Source organism: Calidris pugnax, unplaced genomic scaffold (assembly GCF_001431845.1).
Source record: "Calidris pugnax isolate Ruff unplaced genomic scaffold, ASM143184v1 scaffold17, whole genome shotgun sequence".
In the NCBI taxonomy this organism is placed as follows: Eukaryota; Metazoa; Chordata; class Aves; order Charadriiformes; family Scolopacidae; genus Calidris; species Calidris pugnax.
Genome location: NW_015090794.1, coordinates 1714242 through 1733671, shown reverse-complemented (window position 1 = coordinate 1733671; position 19430 = coordinate 1714242). Strand labels below are relative to the sequence as shown.

General features: G+C 48.0%; 1 protein-coding gene across 1 annotated transcript in view; it reads left to right on the top strand.

Moving 5' to 3' along the window:
• CACNA1H (calcium channel, voltage-dependent, T type, alpha 1H subunit) overlaps positions 1-19430 on the top strand; it is a 150267-nt gene that overhangs the window by 587 nt on the left and 130250 nt on the right. The window contains exons 2-4 of the mRNA XM_014936167.1: positions 2926-3059; positions 7949-8046; positions 14010-14169. Of these exons, the coding sequence (XP_014791653.1) occupies positions 2926-3059; positions 7949-8046; positions 14010-14169 (392 nt within the window). The remainder of the gene's footprint in view (positions 1-2925; positions 3060-7948; positions 8047-14009; positions 14170-19430) is intronic.

Sequence of the window (19430 nt, the reverse complement as noted above, 5' to 3'; positions counted from 1 at the left end):
TGGCAATCCCCTCGCTGCCATATGCCCGCAGGATTCAATTTGGAAGCACATCCCAGCAGCATCTGGTGTGTGGGCTGCACCTTGGCATTGGGCTTCCTGCAGCAACTCCCTTCTCAGGCTTGGAACCAACTTTCCTTGTTTCTAATGCATTACATCAACCTAGGCAGGGACTACCAACACGTGGTAGTGTAATGGGCTTGGTTCTTTTGAATCCTGCACAGATCTGCTCCTCAGCCATTCGGGAAGGCCAGTGGGATCCTTCCAACCATTCTCTCCTGTCTCTTTCAAAAATCGGTCCAGAGCTGCCTGTAAATGCCAGGAATAGCAGAGTTTGTCATCAAACCCTCTTTCAACCTTAAAAGAGGATCTGTTAAACACAGAGCCAAGTAAACCAGATTAACTGGGAAGCCACTAGAGGTTTGTTATGGAATGAGACAAATTTTGGAGAAACTGTTGCCACCAGAGGCATCCAGCATAGGGATGATCTCAGAGGGTCAGGCTCAGGGTTGGTGTGAAGCAGCATCCAGAGGTGGCTAGTCTATCTCCTTCACCAGAAAATGTCACACTGCAGGTGGCTGTGGGCTAAACAGTCCTCAGAGAACCCATCAGAAAGTCTCCGATCTCTCCTGAAAGGTTATGTTGTCATTTTTCTGCCTGTATTCACACACATGGGACTTTATTTGGATAATTCCCATCCCTGCCAAAGTGTCCAGGCAGACAAAGGGAGTCCTACCTGGACGAGGAGGTGACATTATTGAAGGCTCATTATTTACATCTTTTTTTTCATAATTTAATCAGGTTGCAATCGCATGGCTTGCGTGGTCTGTTCTCCCCAGAACAGACACACACAGTTTGTGAGGAGCCCAGGCACTGAATTTTGTTTCTAATACCAGCTGAATGATTGCAACATATTGAGGATATTTGCAAAAAACCAAAAGTATTATCCTGAAGGGTTTGCAGGCAGAAAAGGGCTGTAAGTAAAGCCATCGTTATCCCTCGCCCTGTCACAGCTTGCAGGAGGGAATGGAAGCCAGAACATGAGGTAGGAAAGCCTGAACTTCTTTATGGAGGCGTTTGGATGCCAGCTATTAAATGAACTGAAATAATGGAGCAAAACTTCTGTGTAGTTTATCAAGGGAAAGGTTGGTTGATAAAGCCCACAGCCAGAGAAGATGGTGCTCACACGCAGCCACTCAGGGGTACACGGATGCGCAGTGGGAACTTGGCTTTCAGGTGGATGCTCTGTTAATTTTACCATTAATCCGCTTGAGTCTCAATATGGAAGTGCCAGAGACACAACAGCAAACAGTATGGTCATTAAGAGAGTGGTTTGGACAGCAGCAGTGATGCCTGTAGATCGAGAAGTTCCTGTGCTTTATCAGTTCTGTCATTTGAAACAACAAAGTTTCTGCACGTGATTTAAAAGCAATCTGTACCTCCTGGTGTTCCGAGTTTACAGGCAGCATGTAGAAAGGTATTTACAACAGAGTCCATTTCATGGTATCTTCACATACATCCGCATTTCATGCAAGTACCTGTTGTCTCCAGGAAAGCTGGAGAAATCACAGCTGTCCGTGTCCCCACTACCCTACAGAAGTCATTCTTTAAGTAAAGGCTGAGGCACGTTCTATAGGGCAGCAATGGATTAATTTGAGTACTATTATTTTCTCCTCTTCTTTTCACAGTAATCTAAAACCCCAAATTTTGACCATCATCAAGAGGCTTCTGCACTGGGCACACAGGCTTGGCAGCAGGATGCCTTGAGCCTCTGCACCATGAAGAACTACTTCAGTCATTCCTTACGTGCAGCAGAACTGCCCTTATAGTTACTGCTTCAGCCTCTGCTTGATGTGCACATTCACTGCCAGTTGTGTCTGGGTCTGTGGGTAGGAGCCTTGTCCTTTTGGGACTCCATGAAGGCATCAGAGGTGAAACACAGCCCCCTGTGTTAGACGGGACACATTCTTTCTAGGAAGTATGAGCCTCCTAGTCTGGAAACTCAGCTTCCACTGCAAGTTGCTGAGACCTCAAGGAGCCAACCACAAGCTGCTGTTGAATGCACAGGCTTTAAATGCCAAGAAAAATATCCAGCCCGTACAGCAGTGATATCCTCGTATCTTTTTCAGTAGATAAAGTCATTCTTTAAGTAAAGGCTGAGGCACGTTCTATAGGGCAGCAATGGATTAATTTGAGTACTATTATTTTCTCCTCTTCTTTTCACAGTAATCTAAAACCCCAAATTTTGACCATCATCAAGAGGCTTCTGCACTGGGCACACAGGCTTGGCAGCAGGATGCCTTGAGCCTCTGCACCATGAAGAACTACTTCAGTCATTCCTTACGTGCAGCAGAACTGCCCTTATAGTTACTGCTTCAGCCTCTGCTTGATGTGCACATTCACTGCCAGCTGGGTCTGGGTCTGTGGGTAGGAGCCTTGTCCTTTTGGGACTCTATGAAGGCATCAGAGGTGAAGCACAGCCCCCTGTGTTAGATGGGACACATTCTTTCTAGGAGGTATAAGCCTCCTAGTCTGGAAACTCAGCTTTCACTGCAAGTTGCTGAGACCTCAAGGAGCCAACCACAAGCTGCTGTTGAATGCACAGGCTTTAAATGCCAAGAAAAATATCCAGCCCATACAGCAGTGATATCCTCGTATCTTTTTCAGTAGATAAATAGAAGCTGGTATTGCTTCCCAGGCAGTGGGCTGTCCCAGGAGCTGTTCTGAGGGGTTGTCATCACCCATCAGGTTTGCAGGTTGTATTTCAGAGTTCAGTAGGTGGCACTTTGATACCAGTGCTTTGCTTTGCAGCGTCTGCCAGGGTATAGAGAGTCCCGCTGCGGTGGGAGCGCTCCTGTCTCTGCTTTCCTTTTCCCTGATAAGAGAGCACAGCAGAACTGACTGAAATAATCTTTTACTGGTCTCCAGGCATTTGACGACTTCATTTTCGCTTTCTTTGCGGTGGAGATGGTCATCAAGATGGTGGCTCTGGGGATCTTCGGGCAGAAGTGTTACCTTGGAGATACATGGAATCGCCTGGACTTCTTCATCGTGATGGCGGGGTCAGTAACAAAAACCTCATAAATTTGCTCTTCGCGGTGAAAGCAAGAAAACCTCAGAGCCAGCCAAGTCTGGAGGTTGTCCTGGCTGGTTTTCATTACGTCTTGAGAAAGCTGCCAGGCTCAAACCAAGGCAAAGTCTCCTAAATCTCATTTGGTTTCACCTCTGGAAACCACTCCGGGTTGTGGGGTGGGGTATGAATGTTGGGGCAAAAGCCATCAGGTTTTCAGTAGCAATTCTTGCTCTAGTGCCGTCTCTGTCAAATCAAGTGCAGGCTGATCTAGTTCTTGCGATGGCTCACAAGTTGGCCCACAGCTGATGGCCTACAATTCTTGTGTATGTCCCAGTGCTTACGGTTAAGTCTGCTGTCTCCAGAACCTGTGGAAAAAGCAGAGAGCAGCTCAACCCTGCTCCTTCTATGTCACACCATGAGAGTGGGGCAGAGGCAGAAATTGGCCAAACAAGGAGAATTTAGCCCGAAAATCTGGTTCAGAAGGTTGAAATCCTAGTGGAAGAAGGTGACCAGAAGCTGGTCCAAATTACAAGTGTGTGCAAATGCCTCCTGTAAACTTCTCTTGGTTTACATGTTAACACCATCTCCCACAGCTGCTTTTTTAATGCAGGATATGTTAATAAACAGATATAAGGAATATCTGGGTGCTTTTGACACCAGTTCCATCACACCCTGCAGGAAACATTGAATCAACCAAAAGCTTGGCAAGTCTAAAACTTTTTTCCTAGAAATAAATGGGTTTTAGAAACCCCAGGCTCTCTTACCTGTTTAGTATACCCTAGAAAGGGATAGACTGTTTAATTACAGATCTCTGCCTTATTTCTGAATTCCTGGGTTTATAATGACCAGTCTGGGGTTAATTAGAACATTTCTGTAATATGTTGGGGCATTTTTACCCTTACATTAGTGATGTACAATCTTCACTGCACTAATGGAGTTTTGGTTTGCTCTGTGTTATTTGTCTGGAATACAATTAGGAATGACCTTACTCGTTTGAATAAAACATGAGCTCTCCTGAGCAGAGCTTCCTTTGAACCTGTGTGTGGTTCCAGCCCAGGGAAGAACAGCAGGGACAACAAAAGAAGCAGTTAATTATTTTTTCTTTCCAAAACTGCCGCAGTGTTTAAGCCAGAAGTAGTAGGGGGAAGAGCCAGGCTGTGGTTGCAGGGAGAACTCGGGATCAGAAATCTGCCATCCATGACCAACGTGGCGACAGGGTTTCCCCACACTGAACCTGCAGGATGAGCTCTCCTGATGGGCAAGCAGAGGTTCCTCATCTCATCAAACAGATCATCCCAGCGAAACGGGAGAGTAAAAATAGCACATGGAGGCAGAACGGCTGAGCCCTCTGCTTCAGAGTCAGGTTTGGCACCAGGATCTTTGTTCACATCGCACCTGGGATGAGGGGGAAGGTGGCTGGTGAGTCAATTTGGTAGTTTGCCAGGGCTTTTCCCCACTCTCTGTGGTTGGCATATGAGAAGAATGCAAACAGCAGAAGCACCAGGAGATCCCACCGGGAAGCCCTGTTGCCAGTCTGGCATTACTCAGGCTGAAGATGAGAAGAGCAATCTTGGGCCATCTCCAGATGATTTTGGTGTATTCAAGCCATACCTGTGACTTTATTTCCCACCTCTCAGAAGAAAGGCTGGTCTGGGAGCTGGGCTGGCCAGTAATGCTGGTGGAGGGCAAGGAGAAGCCGTGCGATGGGCTGGGATTCTTCACCTCTCCTTCCTCTCCCACCATCACTGTTCAATCCAGCATCTGCTCCTAAAATTGGAGGTGGCTTTAGCAGGAAGCACACTACTGGAATAACAAGGGTTGCTTTTTCCAGCAAGTGGAGGGATGCAATGAAGGTATTACGAAGCTTTTTCTGATAAGGGAAACAAGTGACAGGCAGTGCTGCCTGCTTTGTTTATCCCATTCAGTCTCCTCAAATAAGCTGATTTTGCTTACTAGCAAGTATACCAAAGAGAGAGGAGGCTGAGCAGGGAGACTACAAAATAAACATATCTTCTGCCTCTAGCAACAGATTGCGTCTGAAGTTTGTTCCAGCGCTGAAAGCCCTTTCATGTTTTGCTCGCCTGAGAAATGTACCCTGGAAAATTTCAGACCGAATGGAGCTTACAACCTCTCAGTCTGCCCAGCAGCCAAGTTGAAAGCATTTCTTGAGCATCAAAAATATTGTCCACAAGAACTGAAACCAGAGAGGTTTCTTGTGCATCCAGTCCCCGGAGACGTTGCAGGCTCTTGGACATCTTTAACTTGACAGCTGAAGAACTGGGAACTGTTTGTGGTAGAAAACATTGCCTCCTTTTTTTTTTCAGTACCCAGAAGGTGTAGGGAAGTGCCAGTCTACCCAGATCTCTAGTCCTTGCATACCCAAAATTTTCATCTCCAGCAGGTTTCTGTCGGGCATTTCCAGGATATTCTTGGCTTGCAAGTGTGATACAAGAACAAGACCTCAAACTTGACCTTGACAAAGAAACCCTTGACTTTTTCACGAAGGTTTCAAATGTTTTCACCGCTTGTAGAAGGTCCAATCTGGAATCCATCAAGTGGTTCGGGTTGGCTTCAGTGGGCGATGTAGGTCCCCCTGAGACTTACTTTCAAATCCTAAATGGAGTATCATGGAAGTTCAAAGTATCAGGGTCAGAAAATCTGTTTCCCTAGGCCAAATCCTGGATTATTCATCTTTCATCAGCCCCATTGAAACTCCAAGGGCCAAGTAAAAACGAGGCCCCAGGAATTGACCCTTTAACAAGCTGATCGTTGCACGTGCTCTCTGGAGAACAAACCAGCTCCCACTGGAGCATTTCGTGCTCCTTACACATGCTATTAGTAGATCAAAAACTGTATCAGTTACACTAAAATCCACTTACTCAGCCACCCGATAAATTGTGAGTGTGCTGCGTTGGGACCGAGCCAGCGAGTAGGTTCAGAGCTTCGGCACTATTCACTTCAGGGGCTTTAAACAATGCTTTGTCTATTCCTGCAAGGTCTGTTTAGAGCAGACACCTGGTGCTGGCTCCAGGCCCCTCGACGCAGGTGTGAACGGGCATTTCCGATGGTTTTCCCACTGTGTGGTCCTTTGTGAGGCTCCAGGCTGCTTCCCGCTGCTCTGCTCCGGCTGCTTAATGAACACACGTTAGATTCAAAACCTGGTTTTGTGCCGTGCTGAGTTTTAAAGCTATTCATCACGTTCGGCTCAATTCCTAAGCATGAGGTTTAAGGTGGTTTTGATTTATAAAGACTCACTAACCACCTCCGAGAAAAAAAAACATCTATGGCAGGTTATCGCTAAAAACATCTCAAAATCACCAGGGCCTCTTGCACGGCAAATTAAGGCTAATGGGCCAAAGTCACCTCAGTGCAATGGCAGTGGTGTCGTGGGGTTACATCAAACAGCTTCAGAACAAAGACAAAAGAGAAACAAACATCAGAACATGTAGATATTACCAATTACACCTTCTAGAGCTGGGCAAGGCATCAAATATGAAGTGCAAGGCTCCAGCAGAGCAAAGCATAGACACACAGGCAACGATGCACCTGAGCAAGGCTAGCCCGAAAGCATGTAGATATTACCAATTACACCATCTAGAGCTGGGCAAGGCATCAAATATGAAGTGCAAGGCTCCAGCAGAGCAGAGCGTAGACACACAGGCAATGATGCACCTGAGCAAGGCTAGCCCAAAACCAAACCTCCCTCTGCTGTTGCCTTCAGGATTCAGTGGATTTCAGTCCATTCAGCTGTTGCTTCAGTTTATTCGGCTTTTGCTTCTCGATGGCACGTAACAATTTTGGTCCATCCTGGCTGCAGGATGCTTCTATTGAAAAATCTCTCCACTGAAGCTTCTGAAGTGCCTGGTTGCAGCAGTTCAGCTCATATTTGCCTTCCTCCTCCCATATCTGTTTGTTTATTTAACAAAAAAACACCACAACACAAAACAAAAGCTCTTTCTCCATGGGATCCAACAGCTTACTCGCAGGGTTGCTTTTGATGCTGTTATGTTATTTGAACAGGCGTGGTGAGAGATTTGTGACATATTTACAAGTGCTTCCCTGTAGTCAAACTCATAAATTGTAATTACAGCCATGCTAACTAGCCATAACCCCATTAAAAAAACAACACTACGCACATTTGCCACTCATTGTAATAAAAGAGCAAGAAAACTGACTTGACTTAACGTCCTTCCCAGCCTGGGAGAGAAATGTTTATGTGAAATGGAGACGAAGCATGAAAAAGAAAATGTTCCCTATTCTTAATAATAAAATGGAAACCAAGCTACTTTAATGTCATTTGTCAGATTGGTTATTCACATTTTTGTCATAGGGGGAGAGATAAGCTGGCGTGAAAATACGCTGGGGGGCTGGTAGGGGGTATAATATCAGAAACATCTTTCAGACTTTGAGCCGTGTGGAGCTGTGCAGTGATCTCCCCGGGAAGGCTGCGGATGCGCCGCCGGCTGGAGCTCAATAAACTGATGGAAAGGGAGAGCAGTATGGTTCGGGGAGCTGAGCAGAGAGTTGGGGCTCTCCCTCCGCTCCGATTTCCATGGCCCTGACTTTGCAGCTCCTTGTTGTGCCAAGTTCTGCTTTCTGAAGTGCTACCTGTGCCTGCAGCCCGTTAGCACATCTGCCTGCCGGCCCCTGCTCCAATGCTGCTCGTGTGGGTATTTTCAGTCTCTTAGAGCCTGAAATATCCCTTATATCCCCCACTGACAGCACGATGCACGTTACGAGCTGCACACACAGAGCGGGTGGTTTTGCAAGCCTGGGCTGTGGCTCCCAGAGCGTGCAGACAGCAGCAACCCCACACCCTCGTGCCGAGGGACTGAGCATCCCACATCCTGACACCTTTCCTCTTTTTTCCCCCCACAGCATGATGGAGTATTCTCTGGACGGACACAACGTGAGCTTGTCTGCGATCCGCACCGTCCGGGTCCTTCGGCCGCTACGAGCCATTAACAGGGTCCCAAGTAAGTGACAGCTTCGTCGGCATCGGGCTGCCCGGCTGCAGCTCAGGCTCTGCCTGGATCTGGGAAAACCAGGGGGATAATCCCACCCCAGCTGGCTCTCCGTGTGCTAAGCCCTGCACTAGACGTCTACTCTCCTGCTGCTGAGAGCCAGCTCATTTATGTTAATTTACAACGGCAAGTTAGAGATCATTCATTACGGTTATCAGTGTTAGGAAAGGGCAAGGGAGTTGATTTTTATACCTGGGGGCCCAGATTTTCGTGGCTGTTTTCCAACATTTTTGTGAACTCTGTGAGGCAAGTAACTCTCTGCTCCCAGTGCAAAGTAAATAACAAAGTTCCTAAGAAGAAAGGGGAAAGGTCAGCTCTAAGAAGGATCTTCTTGCCCTGGATGAGTTCATTTTCTCCTTTCAGCTATTTAAGGTCTTTCTGTTTCATTGTGGGCAGGATTAGAAGCGCAGCAGCCTCCATTGCTGGTAAAATACCACAGAGGGTTTGCTGTCATGTAGAACAAAATTGGGTTCATCCACAATAGAAAGTTCAAGTGGCCCCTAAATCCATTTTCAAGTGGCTTCAGCTGCTTGTCTTCTAAATCCAATTTGAAAGATGAACCAACAAGTTGAAATAATTTCCTGCCAGAATCAGCCGTCTGCTGAGCAATCCTGTGCAAGGTACTAATTTCATAGCGCTTTCAGCATTTTTTAACCAAAACCCACTCAATTCAAAATGGAACAGCATTGTATGGAAATCATAGAGGTCCCTTGAAAAAAAAAAAAAAAAAAAGTACATTTCCTGTTCTTTTTAAAAGACTGATTGAATGATACAGCCCCGCTGGTCCTCACTGAACATCCTGCTTAGATTAATTGCCCATCATGTCGGCACATCTAGGGACAGCAAAACAAACTCCCCCAGAAGGGTTTCGGTTCCAGCACCTCAGATGAACACACAAGGGAACAGATGGATGTTTACGCACTGGAGTCTTTGAAGTTTCTCTTTGAGCTCAAATTCTTCAGGATTTTTCTTTTTTTTTAAAAAAAAAAAAAATCGTAAATTTGACAGTGACATCATTAGAAGTTAAAAACAAGACAAAAAGGAATGAGAGGCTAAAAGGGACCGTGAAACCCTCCGGAGCTTTGTTTTCCTAAGGAGGCTTTGTTACCAGGGTTTCAGAGCTGCCAGAAAGCACAACACAGTTTTCCTTCGGGATTTGGAGCTCTCTGGCCTCGCTGGGTCGGGGAGAAGCAGAGGGACACTGGCACGTGCTCGGCTCGGAGCCCCGCCGAGGTTTCAGGCTCAATCTCAAGTTATTTAAATCCACGAAGCCCCTCGTAACTCTGCCTTGAGATAGTGGGAGTCTCAAAGTTGGGATTCAGCTGGGCTGAGAGCAGAAGCTGGGGAAATTTGAGGATTTACATGCATATTAAACCAAGGCCCAGGGATCCAAACGCCTCCAAGTTTTTCTTTTTTTTTAAAAAAAAAAAAAATCGTAAATTTGACAGTGACATCATTAGAAGTTAAAAACAAGACAAAAAGGAATGAGAGGCTAAAAGGGACCGTGAAACCCTCCGGAGCTTTGTTTTCCTAAGGAGGCTTTGTTACCAGGGTTTCAGAGCTGCCAGAAAGCACAACACAGTTTTCCTTCGGGATTTGGAGCTCTCTGGCCTCGCTGGGTCGGGGAGAAGCAGAGGGACACTGGCACGTGCTCGGCTCGGAGCCCCGCCGAGGTTTCAGGCTCAATCTCAAGTTATTTAAATCCACGAAGCCCCTCGTAACTCTGCCTTGAGATAGTGGGAGTCTCAAAGTTGGGATTCAGCTGGGCTGAGAGCAGAAGCTGGGGAAATTTGAGGATTTACATAGGTATTAAACCAAGGCCCAGGGATCCAAACGCCTCCAAGTCTAGGTGAAATTTTGATCTAGGTCCAGCTTGTGCTTTTCTTTCTTGGGAGTCTGATATCGAAGCTTTGAAGTAAGCCTTTTTTGGCTGTTTTCAGTTACACTTGCCACTTTGAATTTTTTATTTTATTTCAAGAGACAGACGATAGAAAATATTCTTCTTTTTTTTTTTTTTTTTTGTTAATAATATGTGAGATTAAATCCAAAGAGCTCAATCCCTGTTTGGAGATGAATTGCCCGGCTTGACGAGCAGCTAAGGCTGGTTTTACAGCACTACCGGTGTCTTGAACGAGTGCCAGGGCAGGATTAGTATTCTTAGAAATATCTTAGTTCCTGGAGGGCAGATAATCACAGACTTTATATGTTTATGAGACAGTAACTCCATCTACTTTTAACATCGGTGCTTTTACTGTTTCAGACTGATACCTAGTATGATCCAGGGTCTGCCCTTTTTTTTTTTTTTTTTTTTTGTTAATAATATGTGAGATTAAATCCAAAGAGCTCAATCCCTGTTTGGAGATGAATTGCCCGGCTTGACGAGCAGCTAAGGCTGGTTTTACAGCACTACCGGTGTCTTGAACGAGTGCCAGGGCAGGATTAGTATTCTTAGAAATATCTTAGTTCCTGGAGGGCAGATAATCACAGACTTTATATGTTTATGAGACAGTAACTCCATCTACTTTTAACATCGGTGCTTTTACTGTTTCAGACTGATACCTAATATAATCCCGGGTCTGTAGAGAATGGGTAGCGACAACCCTCTCTTTTGTTGTATTTTTGCAGTTTCTGGCAATAACAGAGTTACATTTCTAGTCTTTCATCCATGGGGATGTTACAGCTTAATGGAGGGATTACCTTGGACGTCCACCACACCCCAGCCAGCAGCGGGGCAGCAGGTCCTGCTCAGCCCCATCCGTGCCACCCCCAGCGCTGGGACAGTGACATTCCTCCAGCCACTGTGCCGTGAGCAGGAGTGGGGTTTTCTACTCGGTGACAGTCGCAAAAGGACATCGAACAGATACAAATTACAGCTGGGTCAGAAAAGATGAACCTGGCATTCAGTTCCAGGCACAGGGGAAGCAGGGACCCATGAGAAATAGCCCGGCGATTTATCCCTGTGGCGCCCGGGCACTTTCCTGGGTTCCAGCCAGTGCTATTAGCTCTTTGCTTCCAGGCACAATAAATTCACCCACAAGATTATTTCATTTTTCTTTTATTTGTTAAGAAAAGAAAGGCGAACTCTGGCCAATAAAAACATCATCTCTATTAGAAATTATTCCTTGAAAATGGCTGGAAAAATACAATTCCTCCGATTTATATGTTTGGCAGCGGCTGTAGTTAGGAGGTTTTTTTAGTAGTGGTCACTGTTTTTTCAAATCCATTTCACTGCTTTATTTTTATTTTTTCTACTGTGTGGTTTCAACCAGGCATCACATGGAATGGGAACGGAAAGAAATCCTGGTCCTCGTTTCAGCCTAACCGATGCTCGTGCTCTTTTCCCATGGCACATTTGACATTCTGCTGAGAGCCCAGAGCACCCTTAGCGGAGAGTGAACAGATGGATTCAATCTCCAGAACGGTGCCACTAAACAACCCAAAATATCAAAAGTAGCTGAGCAGAAAAAAAAGTTTTTCTGGCACAGAGGGATAAATTTTAACCATTTTTGGAAAAAAAAAATAAGGGCGAGGATATTAATGCGAGTGGGGTGGGGAGGGGAAGAAGAAAAGCCCAGCATCATCTTTCCATTGGGAATTAAGTGAGTCTTTTCTGCTTTTCCAAAGATAGATTTGCAAGGGAAGTCTGAAGGGCAGTGCTGTGGGATGCGCTCCTGGGGGCTTACGATGAGAGGAGGTGTTGAGAACAAGCGTTATGAAATTAAGCCCCATTTGCCTCCAGCTCTGGGTTTTCCCCTGCGCATGGAGCAGAGGCCAGTGCCATCCCTGCTGCTGGCACCGGCGCTGCGGTTCCAGGGGATGGCAGGGACTCTGGCTGGCATCCTGCACCACCCGGGGCGCTTGCCGACACAGCCTGGCTGCCAGCGCTGTGTCCCATCCCCGTGGGGTGGCATCGGCGCTGGGCAGCACATGGACAGGGTTTGGAGGGCAGGGAACAGGGCTGGCACAGGGTTTGGAGGGCAGGCAGCAGGGCTGGCACGGGGCTGGGTGTCAGGATCGCAGCTCCTCCGGAGAGGCATCCGCTGCCGGCGCCAGCAGCGGGGGAGCCACGCCGGAGCCAAGATGCAGCTGGGCATGGAGACCTTGAAAGGCTCTTGCCCTGGGATGCAGAGGTTATTACTCACACCTAATTATTTATTAGCGCAGACTTCTTGGCCGGGGCAGTTTATCCACTCGTGCTGTGCTGACAAGGTAATGTCGGCTCCGTCCCTGCTTGGCTGGGTTGCGTTTCCGCTGGCAGAGTGACACGAGGAGGCGGGTAAAGTGGCACGATGGGGCTCCAGCTCCTGCTAGCACTGCCTGCCATGGCCTGGGAGGTGCCTGGTTGGATGGGCACTGCTCTCCTGAAGACCCTGCTCCTCCCAACAGCCATCCCTGGGGTCTCCAGATGTCAGGGTGCAGCTGAGCATCATCACTGAATTAGCAGGAGAGGCATCGGGCACGACTTGGGAGCCAAGGTGGAAATTGGTGGGGGAAGAGAGAGTGCGTCAGTGTAAATGCCACTCTCTGTTCCAGTGGGATGACTAATGGAGAGCAGCATCCTGCTAGGGGAAATGGAGGGAGAACAAGCTCCACGCAGGCAGGCAGGAAAAGGTGTTTGCAGAGCAGCATTTTAGTGGGAGAAAATGCCTCCAAAGGCAGTAATGTCACCTTACCCAGCAGCTGCATTGATTTCCACCATGTCATAAACTTGAGCCCTGCTCTTTGCTGAGCGCTGGGCTCCCAAGTCTTGGTTTCTGGTTTTATTCTTTTCTATAATTTAACATTTGCCTTCATCTCTTCCTCTTTTCATTAGTTCTGCTCTCGTCAATTATCAGCTGTTGAAATGATGGCTGGTCGGTGTCTCAGAGGTTCATTTAACCTCTATTGAACTGCGGAGCTGCAAGTCATTATTCCCTTTTTACTCCTCTTTTATCCTTGAGTTTGAAGGTGCCCTGATGTGTGAGACAGGGCAGCCTCCAGGTGCCAGCCCAGTCCCTGCCTCCTTGCCCAGTCCCCCCTGGGCAGCAATGCTGGGAACGTGCTGGAAAGAGATGCAAGGGTTAGCTGAGGATCTGCAAGGTTGACTCAGTCTTCAGTCTTCTTAGGATGGAAGATCTTGCACAGAAATCATCGTTTCCCTGGCAGCAGAGGTGCTGGGGGAGCCCCTGCTCAGCAGAGAGGTTCATAGGGAGCCTTGCAGAGAGGTGCAGGGCCAGTTGGGAAGGTGTCCCAGCAGCCTTCTCAGGAGGAAGGGAAAGGAACAAAACCAAGAGCTTTGCTTAGAGGAGGAAACATTTGCATCCTGCTTTCCCCCCTCAAAAAAGTAAAAATTTCTCCTGCCTCCCCTGCTTGGCAGCCCTGTAAGCTTTGGAGCACGAATGGCTCCCAGCAGCCGGTGGTGGCCAGCAAGGAGAGTCCTCTGTGGAAGAAGAGTTGTCCATGGAGGAGGCCCAGAGAGCAGCCGCAGCTATCATCCTACACAAAGCTCTGTATTGTTTAGGGGAACAATTTGTGTGATTCATGAGAGGTGTTCAATATGTTTATAAATATATATTTTGACAATTTCTCAGGAGGCTGATGGTTTGCGGGGGCGTTTTCTCCAGCAAAGACTGTCTTGCAGCTTTGCCCGTGTTTGCTTGTTGTTGACTGCTGCATTACTGAAAACATCTGAAAATCCCACTCTTAAGTCCACCCTTCGGAGATAACGCTCTTTGTTCCCATGTGCTGCTAAACCTTTTGCATTCTCTACCTTCCTTTTCAGGCTTAAGGTTTAGGGGAAAAGGTAAATATCCCAGTTCCTCTGCCCAGGATGCACTGGCTGCATGACCAAGCCTGAGAGCAGCTGGGATCAGTGTGGCATTTGTTGTCCCCCTGTCAAAGGGCTCCTCTAACCTGTGTTCTCCTTCTCCCCACAGGTATGCGAATACTCGTCACCCTGCTGTTAGATACTCTGCCTATGTTAGGCAACGTCCTCCTTTTGTGCTTCTTTGTCTTCTTCATCTTTGGGATTGTCGGTGTGCAGCTCTGGGCAGGGCTGCTGAGGAACAGGTGTTTCCTAGACAAGAATTTTGCAACGTAAGTACAGAAAAAAAAAAAAAAAAAATCTCCACTTTTTCTTCTTTTCTTTCCTTTCTCCCTCTCCCCTGCCAGAGAATTCCCGGCAGTCGGCAGGGTTAGTGTCCAGCCAGGGCTGTGTCCAGCAGCACGTGGATGAGAGTGTGACACGACCGTGCTGCACAGCTGCCATGGCAGCTCTTCACAGGGCTGTCGTCTTGATTCACAAGGTTGTTGGCTTCAGGACTCCAAGTCTGGCTGGGTACTGTTTTTTTATGAAAAAAAACCCCACTTGTCAGCAAGTTACTGAGGGTTTAGAGTGGCTTTCTTATGTTTTTCTTCTGCACCTGAAGGACAAGGATGTTAGTGGTTTGGATTATCTCTGTCTGAGGAAGCTGGGATCCCTGACTCTGGGAATTTGAGGATTTAGAACAAATAAAAGCATTACAGCTCTCTTAAGATTGCCAGTTCCCAAAACTGAGAGGTCACCTAGCACACCACACCACCTGGCAGGGGGTTGATGGGATGTTCTGCATGCTGGTACAGGCAGCACCACAGAGATGCTGCTGAAACACACAAATAAATCTTTGAAAGTGTATTAAGATTAGAAGGTTGATGTGAAAGGCGTTAAGGACAGTGCCAGCCTGGCACAGGCATCAGGGATGGACCTCACATTTTGGTGCAAACTTTAGATTTGGTTCTTCCAAGCTAGGCAGGTGCATGGACCAGCATCCCTGCTAGGTGCAGAGGGTGTTAATTGGCCTTAATTGCCCTGATGAGCCTCACCTGGGAGCCCCACCCTTCCTATGGCCCAGGAGCTCTATTTAAGCTCAGCCTGTGGCTCTCAGTCCTGGTTTGAGCTGTGCCTGTCTTCAGCTCTGTCTATGTTCCTGCTTTCTTTGGCTCCTGCCTTAGTTCCCTGGACGGGTCCTGGGTCTGGTTCATCACTTGCCACGTCTGGGGCTTTGAAAGGACCCTGCTGCCAGCTCTCAGCTCTGCCTGCTGTGTTCAGACTCTGTCTATGCAAGTGCCACCTGCACTGGGATGACCTTGGCTCATCCCCTCCCACGGGACATGCCCTTGCGTTTGCTGCTGCCCAGCAGTCCCTCAGGGTGACACTGAGCTCGGGCTATTCTGCACTTGCCCCTTCAGAGGCGCGATGTGAGGACACACCTTAAAGACCCATCAGCACAGCAAAAGGATCAAAACCAAGTGTAGCCTGCAAGCTTCTACAGAAAAGGGAGGTATGCTTGGGAAAATCCTCTGAAGGGCTCCTGTCGGAGACTGCTGGAGATCTCAGAGGTGAGGAAATGCCTGAGACCAGCTCATCAGGGCAACTTTACCTCTGTAAGGGAAGATAGAGCCTGTAATTATATCTGTTTGTAATCATCCTCTGTCTACAACTCGTATCGTGCCTGGAAGACAAGCAGAAATTATCCCTCAGCTCTATCCCGGGTCCTATTCCTGCCTCTCACTGATTAGTCCTGTGGCTTTCAGCTCTCTGAACCTTTCTCTGTGCTGCAGACGGTCTCTGATGGCACTTACTCATCCCATCAGAGATGCTGAAAGGCAGAAAATCGATGAGTCTGCGATGTGTGTGCTTCTGCTCCTGCATCCTGATGCTCCAACCTCGCAAGCTCTCTCCTACACCCACAGCAGGTACTTGCTGGTCACCAAGACCCTCTGTCACTCAGAGTGACCCCCGAGCTGACATTAAAAAGCCCCAAGAGTGGTGATAAAGCTATTTTTGGGTTGCCCCATTGCATGGGGCAGGCACCATGTACAGGCAGTGCTTTGAGCACAAGGAACGCAGAGCAGTAATTAGCTTCGGCGAGTCCCTCTCATCTCTTTGACCAGGTTTCTAAAATGCTGTGCGATTTCCTGCAAAGTGGAGCTTTTAAAATTAACCACAGGGGAAGCGTTTGCTAAGTAGAGATATTAAGCAGCCCAGGGAAAGCGGGCTGTTATGTAATGGCCATTAGCAGCATCAAAGGCATCACAGGATTTTCTTATCAGGGTCCTGGTCCGGGTCACTGAAGGCAAAATCAAGGCTCTGTGTGCTAAGCCCCAGGACCTGTGTTTGAAGAGGCAGGAGGTTTAGGAGAGATCTGCTCCTTCCCGCTTCACCACAGCTCTGCACTGGTTCCTGGGTTCCCCCTCCCCAGCAGTAGGTAGTGGTGAATTTGGGTGGCTGTGGGTGATCCATTGGCTGTGCCCAAGTCCTGTTGCTTGAGGCCGTGTCCTCAGGGATGTGGGTTTCTCTGGTGCCATCACCCAGACTGAAGCTACTGTCCCAGTCTGAGTTTTGTTGGGTCAGCTTTTGACCTTGGAAACCTGGCTGCAATGAACCAGTCCCTCCATTTCCAGCTAGAAGCTATCTCAGGTTGACAGGAGCTTGGTGTGACAGTTTTGGGGAATCTGGATGAAAGTAGTCCCATCTTTTCTGTTATTCCTGATTCATTCTCCCAGCTCCATAGTTCCAGGCATCAGGATATAGTTCACCCCTGCAGGGATCTGTTATTCCTGATTCATTCTCCCAGCTCCGTAGTTCCAGGCATCAGGATATAGTTCATTCCTGCAGTGGTCTTTAACACCCTGACAGCAAGTTGCACAGGGAGAAAAGTCAGGGAGTGACTTTGGTGTGGCAGTAACAGGAAAAACACTTCAGGGTTATGTTGTTCTGCTTTTGTAAAGAAGGGCTAAAATATACAGAACTGGGCCCAAATTAGCAGGTCCCGCTGACCAGCAGCAAGATGCCATCTGCCAGCAAGAAATTGTGGAGATACAGGCAAATTTCAGCCCAGGGATGGTCCATTGCTCTGTGTCTTCCTGCTCGGCACCAGTGCTGGAGAGCCCTGACCATCCATCCCCTTCCAGGGAGAGCTGCCAGGGAGAACAAAAACAATAAAAAAACCCCTTCATGCAGGGGATGCAGGATTAAAATTTAGCTCTGGTTTTGGTTAGAAGTAAACAGAATAGAGCTCTGTGGGAAAGGGGGAATGAGATTCTAGTCGTTTAGTTCTGTCTGCCAAGTCCTACCAACTCCCACTGTTGTTGTCCTCAGCCTACAATAATGTTTATTAGCTGTTCAGGAGGCTCTGAGGAGCTGAGGATGGACAGATGTGCTGTGCACCTGGGTTGGGGCTGGGCAGACAATGGTCCTCGTTCAGATTTTCCTTACAGCCCAGTACAGGGGAAGACCTGAGCTATGGCAGGACTCACCTTGGCGGTGGTGTCAAACCCTCCCAGAGGAAACCAGCCTTAAATTGAGGGTGAGCTTCTGAACACAATCCAGGGTGCCAGGCAAGGGAAAGGTCGCAGCCCCAAAGGTTTTCTGGAGTAAAGCGAGTGTAGGTGAGCTCAGAGACTCGTGCTTCAAATATAGTTTCTTACCTGCTGCATGTTTCTTTGCACGCTCGTTGCCAGCAGTTTTCTGGGCCATTCAACTTTCCAGCAGGCATCAGTTGGAAGAAGTGACTTTGATTTTGCCATCATTCTTCCTGTGGAAACCTTTTCCTTTAACCCCCCCCCTTGAAAGTTGGCTGCTTCAAGTAAAGAAACTATTTTTAAATATAGTACATTCTGATAAAAATTTGGGGACTTCTTTGAGGTGCACTGGAAATACCTGCTTTGTCTCCCTCTTTGAAAATTGCACTGTTGCAATGGAAAATCATGCTGGAAGGAGGTTGCTTTATTAAGGATGCTCTTTTAGTAGTGACTTTGAAGGAATCACAGGTTGTTACTGGGCTGTTGCAGTAGCCAATTGGCAAGCAGTAGTCTGGAGTGGGTCACTGCTGGTCAGGACATGTGAGAAGCTGTCACACCCCAGCCAGCCCTGGAGACCAGAGTGGTCCTTCAGAGGTCTCTGGTGGCTCAGACACTTCTTGAACCCCCTGGGAAGCTTGCTGGCTGGACTGCACTTCCCCTGGCATTGCACAGCAGTGCTGGGATGGTCTCCACTGCTGTGTGAGTGAGTGCAGGAGATCCCTGACAGCGGGAGCTGGAGGGGGAATTTCACAAGGGCTTTTTTGGTTGGTCTGGTCTAAGAGAGGAAGGTTCGGTATGCATGCGTGGGAAGGGCAAGCGTAGCCAGCAGTTTGTCCATAACATCTCCAGGATGTGTGTCTCCTCCACGCAGCCCCTTTGGCTCCCTCCTGCCATCATGAGCTGCTCTCACTGTAAATAAAGGAATTGGGTCATCCCCAGCTTGTCTGGGTGGTTGCTGCTGGAGCTGCTCCTTGCTTGTGTGTTGTTATGCAAGGGAGTGTTTTCCCCCTCTTGGAGCCTTTCAAGGAACTCAATGGGTTGGAAGTAGGAGAGGAGAGCGAGCTGTGAAGCGCTTTGTATTTATCTAATGCTGCAGGACAGTTATAATGTGAGCACTTCAGTCTTAATTAACTCTGTACCTGCTTGGCATTGTACTGCCTTTGGCTCCTTGGCTTTTGTAGAGCTACAAGAAGGCACAGACAGCCAAGGCCGACAGCTCTGAGTTCGTCTGAAAGGTACTTCTGAGTTCTGCTTAATTGCTCCTCCTGGCATTACTCTGTGCTGCAACACTGGGTTGTCAGCAGGATTGTCTCCAGAGAGCAACCTCCTCTGGAGGGAACAGATCCTGCTTGGTGCTGAGTTTCCTCTATATTTTCCTTTTCCTCCTTTGCCAAGAAGGATGGATCAGATGGATCCTTGAGGTCGGCTTCCAACCTGGTGTTACAGCTTTCTGAGGAGCAGAGGAAACATGTAGCAGGATTGTGCTCAGCACACACACACTGTCCTCCAGAGGCTGTGGATGATGCCCTGCATGGGCTGGTTGGGCTGGGAGGACTGAGCCTGGGGGAAGATGGAGCAGACAATAATTGTTCAGCCTCCTTTGACGTGGGAGAGGATGGACTTTCCTGCCCTGCTGTTGTCCTTCCTGCACGCGAACGCGTCCGGGGACAGAGAAAGGAAAATACATTGCAAAGCTGATGCAAGCCTAGAGAAAGATGTGTACCGGGCAGCTGGCCGAGAAAGGGGTGTTAATCCTTTCTAATGTGATAACGAGATCCATTCTGGGGCTTAGTTTCTCATGTCTTTTCCCCAGAGCACATGGGTCTTGTGATTAGTAGATTCATTACCATTAATAAGTTATTTGGACTATGCCTGTTGGCAAGTAACGAGGAAATCAGATTGACCTTTCCTGCATGTGGAGGTAGATGGTCTTGGCAGAGCTAGTTCATTTATTTTGTGGATATTGGGGATTCCCTCATTCTACGACACTGTTGTTTTTCATCCTTGCTCTCCTT